Source organism: Hoplias malabaricus, chromosome 3, assembly GCF_029633855.1.
Source record: "Hoplias malabaricus isolate fHopMal1 chromosome 3, fHopMal1.hap1, whole genome shotgun sequence".
NCBI lineage: Eukaryota > Metazoa > Chordata > Actinopteri > Characiformes > Erythrinidae > Hoplias > Hoplias malabaricus.
This window is the reverse complement of record NC_089802.1, coordinates 39,613,580-39,624,392: the sequence shown is the minus strand read 5'-3', so window position 1 is coordinate 39,624,392 and position 10,813 is coordinate 39,613,580. Positions and strand designations below refer to the sequence as shown.

Here is a 10,813-nt window from a genome sequence, read left to right as displayed (position 1 = left end):
GTGTGAATGCCCCCAATGCCGGACAAAGTTACCTTGTTACCTTGAGGACTTTATAGTGAGTTTTCCCAGCTATAAGCAGAGCACCTCTCCCCTTAGAACTGAATATGCAACACAGCATGCACATGATCACGAAGAAGATATCATATCCTTTCAAGAGAGCACTGATCAGAAGACCGCTACCATGCCTTCCAGCTCCGTGAGTAATACGAGTATGGATTCTCCTGATGATGAACTCTACCTGTATGTTAAAGAGCTTAGAGAACTGCAGAAACAGTATGGGACTCCATATGTGCATACTTTAACCAAAATATGATGTGAGGATTTATTATTCAGATAAACAAATTGGTAATGGTAAAACAAATAGGATCTGAATCAGGAGAGGGCAGGTCCTTTGATTCCTACTAGATTGTCCAGCCTACCAAGTAAAATCACATGATCTATGGTAGCCTGGTAGGTAAAAGGGAAATTGGTAACTAGGGCTTTGTAGAAAACACTAATGGAGTTCTTTAACATTTGTAAAGACAGAGCCCTTTCAATTTGTGAGTTGGTGTTAGCCGTTGTTAGTGTCATATTTTAAGTAACAACTTGCTTAATTTGTAAATATCTAAGAAATGCACTGTTCTTTAATCCATGCTGCCAGTACTCTGCATTTTAGTTCAGAACCATCTTGAGGTTTTCTAAGCTGCCTCAGTTGACTTTTTTCCATTGCTCTTTACTTGTGCTAACCTGCAATGCCCATAAGGAGTGTGCAGCCAACAAACCCTCTCAGCCAGTTTGTGTGCACACAAAAATCAAATAATAAAAAGCAATAAAAACAATGAATCTGTGATTTGTTAATTAGCTTGAACATTTATTTAATTGAAAAAGGTTCAAATAATTTGTCAGTGTTTTCACTGTAGGGCGTCACGGTGGCGCAGCAGGTAGTGTTGCAGTCACACAGCTCCAGGGACCTGGTGGTTGTGGGTTCGATTCCTGCTCTGGGTGACTGTCTGTGAGGAGTTAGTGTGTTCTCCCCGTGTCTGCGTGGGTTTCCTCTGGGTGCTCTGGTTTCCTCCCACAGTCCAAAACACACGTTGGTAGGTGGATTGGCGACACAAAAGTGTCCGCGTGTGTGAGTGAATGTGTCTGTGTTGCCCTGTAAAGGACTGGCGCCCCCTCCAGAGTGTATTCCCACCTTGTGCCCAATGATTCCAGGTAGGCTCTGGACCCACCATGACACTGAACCGGATAAGCGGTTACAGATAATGAATGAATGTTTTCACTGTAGTAAATGTAACTAAATATTTTATTTGATTCCAGAAATATACTACAAAACAGGTGGCGCAGTGGTGAGATTCCCATTGTGCTGTATCATTTTTCCATTTCATTACACTTGTTTATCAGTTGCGACTTTAGAATATTTTTGAATATTTATAATATAAGAGCATATTTTGACAAATAAGTGTTTTTGGACTTGTGAAAGGCCCCATATAAATTTACCATACTATTATTATTATTACTATTTTTACTATGAAGTGTGGATATATATATATATATTTTTTTTTTGTGATGTTAACATGGACTTAGACAGCAAAGATATAATATTCAAGGTGAACCTGTCTTGGTACTGTATCTTTATCCACCATAAACAATAAACTGTTCAATCTGTACATTACTGTGCACTCTTAACAACAACCAGTCCACAGGAAAAGTAGAGTTTGATGTGTTTAACAAATTTCTGGTCTCAAATTCCAAAGATCAGAGGACTCAGGAAACGAGGGATGATGTTAGTCCCAATATAATTTGGATTTTACATAGATCTGCAATGGGCAGGATAGAGCTTCTGTCATTGCTACACCAGTATAAGCAAGAAACTGCAATATGTACTTTCTTGAGGTGGGCAGGAAGCGACATCCCTGCATAGCTCCCTCCATGCCTACCTCCCTCTCCATTTAATTACACATTGAACCTGTAAGGGGAGCCCAGAATCATAAACACCTATTTTTACCCAGTGTTGCTCTAATGCAGATTTTTATTTAAATATCCAGTATAAATACAGCCCCTGTTTGTTAAACTGGCCATTTTTATTGTTTTAGATATGCAAAAATGTAAATAAAAATGATCACACCAACACCAAGACATTACAATATAAATATTATAATAATTCCTTCCAATAAAATTGCCATGCATACAAACTATAAAGTGTCACATATCAATATGTATATCAATACTATACATATAATTCCACTATATTGATCTACATTGATTCTTTATTTTAGATTTAAACATTATTTTTTACCAGCCTCAGTCTTGAGGATAAAAAATATAATTACACACTGTTGGTCATAGCAGATCCTGCAATTACTCATTCATTCATTCATTCATTCATTTTCTGCAACCATTTTATCCTGATCAGTGTCATGTTTGATTTAAAGCTTACCTTGAATCATTAGGCACAAAAAAGGAAGACACCCTGAAGAACAGGGTGAAGAGGGCAAACAAAGTATGTACAGCAACCAGATAATTGCTTCTGTGTGGTCAGGGGACCTGAGAATGGACCATGATTGTAGAAACAAGGGGGTGGTTATAATATTACAGCTGATCACGATCCACTATATCCACTAATCAAGCTATACACTATGGAGTAATTTTTACAATTACCACTCCACAAGAAAAGTCGCGTTTGATGTATTTGCCAAACTTCTGGTCTCTAAGTCCATAGATCAGAGGACTCAGAAGACGAGGGAAAAGGCAAGTAAGCAGATAATTGACAAAAGTGATTTTAGTTCGATGAGCTGGAAATAGGGGAATGAGAACGCTGACCAGAACAGGAGTGACATATGAGAGCATGCAGAGTAGTAACTGACCACCGTGTAACAGGATTGTGTTGCGGGCCTTTTTAGCTGAGCTTAGGTGATGGCCATGCGAGGCTATTTTGGCGGTACAAAGAACTCTGAAGTATGTATAAAACAGAGTTATCCACACAATGGAAAAGAGCAGTGTCTGTGTAGCAGTGGTCTTCTGTGTGTAATACACAGAAGGGTAGACAACAATAGCCTGGCAGTAGGTGAGGGAGTAAAAGAAAGAAATGGGCTGCAATGCAATGACTACAATTATGTCAATTAATGCAGGAATAGATGAAAAAATCCAAATCAGAGTGATCAGGACATATGTTCTATTTACTGTACAGATCTGAGAGTGATGCAGTGGTTTACACACAGCAATATAACGCTCTATTGCCATTCCAGCCAAAATCATGGGGGTGTTAATTCCAGTAGTAGAACCCAATGACATCAGCACACAGCAAAAGGAGACATTTACATTTGGCATTGCATATGTCAGGACAAACATAATAACTGAAATGCAAATCGTCAGAATGTCATTGATCACAAGACTGATGTATAAAATGTATCTTGGGTCACTGTGGAACATAGAGATTTGAAAGAAAGTGACCACCAGCATCCCATTAATGCCAATAATGATCAGAGCAAGGACAATGACAATTATATTTTTGGCCAAAGCCTCTTGGTAATTGTCTCGTATCCAATTCTGATCTATCGTCGTATTCATTCCCTCATTCCACTTGGGCAGTGATGAAAAGAGGGCTTTAGGATCTCTACCTAAATATATTTTATAATATTCAAAACACATAAAAAATATTAAGAAATCCTCCATTAGAAACCATACAAACTCAACCTTCTTTCACGTCAGTATAAATTATTGACATAACTTTAAAAAGTATTAAACAATTTATAAATAGAAAGCCTCAGAATTAAATCAGAACAGATTCTTTTACATACATAATCATGCTAAAAGTTCTATACTCAAGAGCAGCTTAATATGCTTCACAATAAAGAAAATCCAAACAAGTACAAATGAAAGGTAACAGAGGAAATAACAACAATGAATCTACAATAAATAAAAAATAGTACACATTCATACATAATCAAGAGTGGCTTATATGATTGAAAATATTTTAAAAAGCCAAAAATATCTATGTAAAAATAAATACTATTATAATATTAAATGAAAAGCTTAATTAAGCTAATATTAGTTGATTGTTACACTGCCTTTTATACATTTCTTTAGAAGCCCAGTAAACAGTGCATATATTTCAAATGTTCTATTTTTATACTTCCTATACAGTTACCATTTGGGAGGAAAATGTTTTTATAACGGATAGTTAAAACATTAAAAATCTATACAGATTAATTGAAGCCTGAATCTAACACATAATCAAACATTGCAGTAAAAATGTTTAAATGTATCTTTAGAAGTCAGACAGAGATCAGTATTCGGAATTAATATTTATACCTTTCAGTGAATAGCCATGAATCAAATCTTGTTTTCAACACCAGATGATATACATTTCTTCAGCTGCTGGGGAGAAACCACTTAATTTGTTCAGCTCTGTGCAGTTTTATAATGAATATCTTCAAGGGAATACAGAGGCGTGTACATGTACAATCTTCTTTTCCAGAAATGTTGGGACTTTCAAAATGTAAACAAAACCAAAATGCAATACAAATAATGTACATTTTATTTTTAATTTAAAATACTACAAAATCAATATGAAACTAAGAAATGGTATTGTATTTTAAACAATCACAATTTTGTATTTAATACAAGAAACATGTTCCAAAAAAGTTGGGAAGGGATCAGCACAAAGACAGCATGGTCAAAGAGTGCAGCAGTTCAAGATTAACATTTCACTCTACAAAGCAGTAAAGAACCTGGGGATATATTCATCTGTTACATAATATCATTAAAAGATTCAGAGAATCTGGAGAAATCTCCATGTGCATGGGGCAAGGCCCAAAACCAGTATCAGTTAAAATAAAAAAATGCAAAGATAAAACCATGTATAAAAAGGATCCAGAAATGCTGTCACTTTCTTTGGGCCTGAGCCCATTTAAGGGACATATGGTCCAAAAAAAATATAAATCTGAAATTCTATTTTGAAATCAAGTTTGCCACTTTCTCCAGACAAAATGAGATAGGGACCATCATCTATAAGCACACAGCATTAATGATGTTATTGGAATTTAACAATGCACAAGCCATGGGTGACTTGCAGATCTGTGAATGCACCGTTAATTCTGAATGATATATACAGGGATTGGACAAGCACGCTGACATCCAGACAATGTTAATCAAACATCAATCAATCAAATTTTATTTATATAGAGCTTTTCACAGCAGACGTTTTCACAAAGTAGCTCCAGGTCCATGAGCAAGCCAGGTGCAACAGTGGCAAGGAAAAATTCCCTCAGCATACAAGAAACAAACCTTTGGAAGGAACCAAGACTCCTGATGGAGAACCTATACTCATCTGACCAACACTGGACAGCACAACCAATAACAGATCTGAAAATGTGAACAGATAGAGATAATGAGTTATAGGTAATATAAAGCAAAATAATTGTGTGGTCAGTGATTCTGTGGGAGAGTAAAAGGGGACTTGTGCAGAGACCTTGGCCTAAGACAGCATTCTTGCATGGCCAAGCATGGTGTTGTAGGTATGACAATCCAGCTATGAGACCAGTAGAGAAGATTAACTAACCAAAAGCCTGTGTGAAAAGTTTCAAAAAAGTGTGCGTCTCAGCCTTGAAAAGTAACAGGACTGCTATTCCAGACTTTAGGAGCTTTGTGAGAAGAGGCACTTCCTCCTGCAGTGAGCATTGGCTATTTTTTCTGCATTCTTTAAGGACAAGACATGCTAAATTTTGGCAATATTTCGTATGTGGAAGAAGGTGGTTTTGACTGTATTGCATACATGAGTTTCAAATGTGACACACAAATGAAAAGCAACCCATGCGTTTTAAAGAAGGTACTGTGTATTACTATTGATCTATTGGTATTTATAACAGCATTTCAAGTATCTGTACCTAGTCACAAGACCTCATATATATCAGAATTTAATATGAGAGAATTTTGTATCAATCTGTCTTTAAAGTCTGTCAGACGGTCTGTTATTGTATGTAGACAATCAACGTCATAGTGTTTGGCTGATATATACAGTTTTGGATCAGAAATGAAGAAGTAGATTTGAATACCATGCTTATGAATTACTGTAGCCCCAGTGGCAGCATATAGAATGTGAATAATAGAGGACGACGCACTGACCCTTGAAGAACACCATTGTAAAAAAGCAAATGGGTGGAGAGATAAAAGAAGGAAAAAAGAGACTATTAAATGAAACAGAAACTTGTGGGATCGCTTGGGAGCCTCTAGCACGAGGTCCAGACAGCATTAGCAGCTCTAAAGTAGCTCCACGTCCACGTTTACAGTTGTGTAACCTTGTGTGCGTAAATCTGAAGTAAGTTGCTTTTCTTTACAATAGGCTGTCTGTAGTTTAGCTTAATCATTGTATAATGAACATTTATCAGCAACTAGCATTAACAATACAGGCCTTTTTTCCATTTTCCGTCTGAAACTACATACCCTAATCTAGAGGCTATCTGTTCAGGCAGTGAATAAAGCTGTCTAAGGCATTATCATGATTTATTTTTACAGAAAACCCTTCAAAATTGTAAAAGAAACCATTTTGAGATCTTGAAATATATATGAAGTGGTGAAAAGCTTATGAAAACCCCAAAAAAATGTAGGCGCTTTTCTTATTTTTGAAAAAAAAAATGTTAGTGACTATAAACTGAAGAGTTCATGAGTCCCATTACTTTTTTCTTTTTACAAGTGTGTCTCCAGGGGTCTATTTTCACAGGCTAAAATTTGGAGTCGATACCTCATACTGTTATAAAGTTATTGTAGCTGGAGCAGACAGTGAACAGGTGGTCTCTCCAAGTGTCTCTTTGCGCCCCAAGCTCTCCATAATCAAAATTATTAATTTTTCTGCAAAATTACAGTCAAACTGCGTTCCGTTCTCACCGAGTACCTGTCCCTTTAAATTCTGAGGCGCGGAGGCGGGATCAGCTGGCTGGCCGGAGCTAGCGGCTGTGAGGCTGTGGTCGGCCATTTAAATGGCAAATAAAGAAATATAAGCTCTCAGAACACGTTTATTGACTTGATTACTGTTTGTGGAGCCTCTGGCAGTTAAACCAAACCGTTTGAGTCTCTCTCGCGGCGTCTGCGTCTGTTTAAGCGACCGAATTTAGCGCTTTAGCAGCGCGCTAAACAGAAGCCTCGCGATGTCCCGCCCACTCGGATGTTTGCGCCTTGAGTTTTTTTAAACAGAGGTATGACTCAGCATTTTCCCACTGCGCGGCTTGAGAGCACAACGACCCAGGAAGAAGCCGGAGGGAGGAAAATGGCGCTTCGCTGCGAGTGAGATTTTTAAAACATTTTCGTATTTTGTCAGAAGATTTTTCCAGAGAAGCACTCTTGACACAAACATGAGGATTATACGCGAACGGTTTCCCGGAAAGACTCGCATTTGGTCTCGTTTGGAAGAAGACTTCTCAAAGTAAGTGTTAGCGATGAAAATTCTTTGTTTTGGCGGTTTTCCCCGGTTTAGAAACAAAGACGCACGCGCGTTTCTTCAGACCTGAATCAGACCTGACGCTTGAAATATCTTATTTTTTCGGCTTTATTTCCCTAGTTCTACATTTTAGCGTATAATGTCTTATATCCTCGTAATCCTGAGACTCTGCCCGTTCGAATGGTGGATGGCTTCTGAATATTGACTCAAATATGGCGCCGTAAAAAATAAAAACGTGTGTAATATAACAATTATTTTGCATAACAACAATCCTGGCAAGGTGTATTTCGACCAAAAATACATATTTTTAAAATGGAAATATATATATAAACGGTCAGAATCAATAAAAAGTCGAGACTTAAAGCTTTAATTTCGTACCTTGAGTGTCTTTATTGATTAAGCGACTGTGTTGCTATATTTAATATAAAAAATAGACGCAATTCCTGGCCCGCCGGCGGGCCAGAGCCTTAGAACAGGTTAACGATTTTGTTGTTCAGGATTCTGTGTACACATCGAAGATGGTGTTGAGTTCTTATTGCACAGATTAGAGTTATATTTGCTTCTGTTACTTATTAATGAGCGACTTGCACAAGATTGTATCCTTTGTACATGTATTAGAAATGGCGCTCTCTTCTTGCCGTTCTGAGCAGGTTGAATGTCTAACCACTAGAGGGCACAGAGAGACCACTTAAATATAGCCATATAGAAGTAACTGGAGATAAATTAATTTAATTACTTATCAAGCATGCTTAGGCTGTTATTATATATTATTTCTGTTTTCTCAATCTACATGTCAACAGAATAGGCCCTGAATCATTTGTAATTTATGTTCAATGTATGTTTATTTCCAGAACCACACTTATTTATATACAACTGGTGTACAAATTCATCGCATAATACCTGCTGTGACATGTGCATGACTGTGTTGTATTTGAATCCTGTAAGACACAGTAAAATGCAATAACGTTACCTTTTGGGTCCTGTCATATGTACTCTGACCGGTACAATGGGGCGAACGCCATATATGGCCTCCACCCATTCTGTCCGCAACAAGCTTTGAGTTCTCCTTTACATTGTTGGTCTTTCAAGCTGGATTGGTGTTTACCACAGAGGATGGACCCTATGCGAATAAGAAGTGGCTCAGGGCAGCAGTGTGAATGCCCCCAACGCCGGACAAAGTTACCTTTTTACCTTGAGGACTTTGACGTGAGTTTTCCCAGCTATAAACAGAGCACCTCTCCCCTTAGAACTGAATATGCAACACAGAATACACATGATCATGAAGAAGATATCATATCCTTTCAAGAGAGCACTGATCAGAAGGCCGCTACCATGCTTTCCAGCTCCGTGAGTAATACGAGTATGGATTCTCCTGATGATGAACTCTATGAACTCAAACCTGTATGTTGAAGAGCATAGAGAGCTGCAGAAACAGTATGGGACTCCATTTGTGCATACTTTAAGAAATACTTTGAGGCATCAAATGGAATCCGTTATTTTTCCCATTCACCCAGATGTAGGAGCCTCACCACCAGAGATGATGTCAGGAAGTAGAGAAAATGCAGCCCCCCTACAGGTTGCCTGTCACTCTGGATCAAATGCCAAGGAGTGGCACCAACCTGAACTGATAGACCCGGGTGCTAGAGTGAGCACACGGGCCTCTGTGACTGATCACCTCCAGGCATCATACTCTGTTTACAGGATCAGAGAAAGTCATCCAAGTACACCACTTTTAGCTCCTACCCCGGCACCCAGGAATCATCTAACACCAAACAGATTAGTCTCCACTTCTCATGTAGTCTCGAGAGACACAGAATCCTCCTCCAGTACCTGCACCACAGAACAAGTTCACACCTCCAGTTGTGAGAGAACATTCTACAGCCCAAGGATCACCAGTAATGTAAGAAGGACTGACCAATGCCTTAGACAGAGTAATGGGCAAATTGCAACTAATTGAAAATCACAGGGAATTAATGCAAGCTACTCTACAGTCTCCAAGCCAATTAAGCTTCCAACAGAATGAGAGTTTACCAAGAATTCATGCACCCCATTACCTACCAAATCCAGTTGATGATGGCCCCCATCAAAGTGACAGCAACTTGTTTCCTCCTCCCCAGCCAACATTTGTTACAGCTGCTCAAGAGACAGCATACCGTGGGCCTAGGCCATCCATCCCTTATTTTACAGAGAAGGACCCTAGTGAATTCTACCTGCCTTAAGACTGCATTAGAAAATCTTCTGCCACAGGATAGCACAGAGCTATTCAAATATCAGGTGCTAGTTGATCACCTTAAACTAGAACAGGCATGCCTAATCGAATTCCCCAACCCCCTATACAGACACAATGAATGCACTGAATGAAAGGTTCAGTCAACCTTACCAATTAGCCCTTTCCAAGATAGCCACTGTGATGGATGGTCCTGATATCCGCAGAGGAGATTCTGCAGCGTTTGAAAGATTTGCTCTACAAATTCGAGCATTAGTTAGAATGCTCCAGACATTAGGTGCTGAAGGAGATGCTGAATTGAATTGTGGGTCTCATGTCTCTCGCTTGCTCTGTAAACTTCCTCCTGACATGCGATCATCCTTTTGCCGTTAGATGTACCACAAATCAGGGGCTCTGTACACCCTTGTAGACTCCTCAGAGTGGCTTCAGTATTAGTCCTGGTGCAAGGATAATGAAAGCCAAATAAGTTGGAGTAGTAGAGATCGACAAGTGCCGAGAGTTGATAAGAAGGGGAAACAGAAGTCTTTTAGTAAGTTTATCACTGTCCTACATGGAGCTAGGGAGCTACGCCATAGCAAAACGGGGAAACAAACCCCCCAATCACTGGGTGAAGTAAAGAGAAGGAATAAGCTCAAGGAATTCTGTCCGTACTGTGAGAACGAAGAGCATTGTTTGAGCAAATGTCCAGAGTTCCAGAACTTCACTGCTGAACAGAAAATGAAATGGATTCAGACCAACAAAACATGCTGGCAATGTGGAAGAGGTCAAAAAGCAGCTCATTGCACACTAAAAAAAACTTGCAAGATTGGCCAAGGTATGCACCTCCAGATACTCCATGATGTGAATAGTAAATCACCCAAAGAAGGTTCTTGCTTAGTAAGTTCCCTGTCAGAAACCCTGTATTTAGATTGCATGGGGGGTAGTAAAAGTGCTCTACTTAAAGTAGTGAGAGTCCTTCTACATTCAGGAGGTCAGACTCTTGAGACATATGCTGTGCTGGATGATGGCTCTGAGCGGACAATTCTCCTGTCACCTGCTGTCAGCAAGTTAGGACTAAAAAGTCTTCCAGAAGACTTGGCACTCCGAACCATCAGACAAGGCATCCAAACCCTACATGGTACCTCTGTTTCGTTCCGTATCTCATCTGCAGCATGGCCCAGCAAATGCCTTGA

General features: G+C 39.1%; 1 protein-coding gene across 1 annotated transcript; it reads right to left on the bottom strand.

The window, feature by feature from the left end:
- Positions 1–2,616: 2,616 nt before the first annotated feature.
- On the bottom strand, positions 2,617–3,549 carry LOC136691440 (odorant receptor 131-2-like). The gene has a single exon (XM_066664000.1). It carries the CDS (start codon positions 3,547–3,549, stop codon positions 2,617–2,619), a length of 933 nt encoding a protein of 310 aa, XP_066520097.1.
- Positions 3,550–10,813: the final 7,264 nt, after the last annotated feature.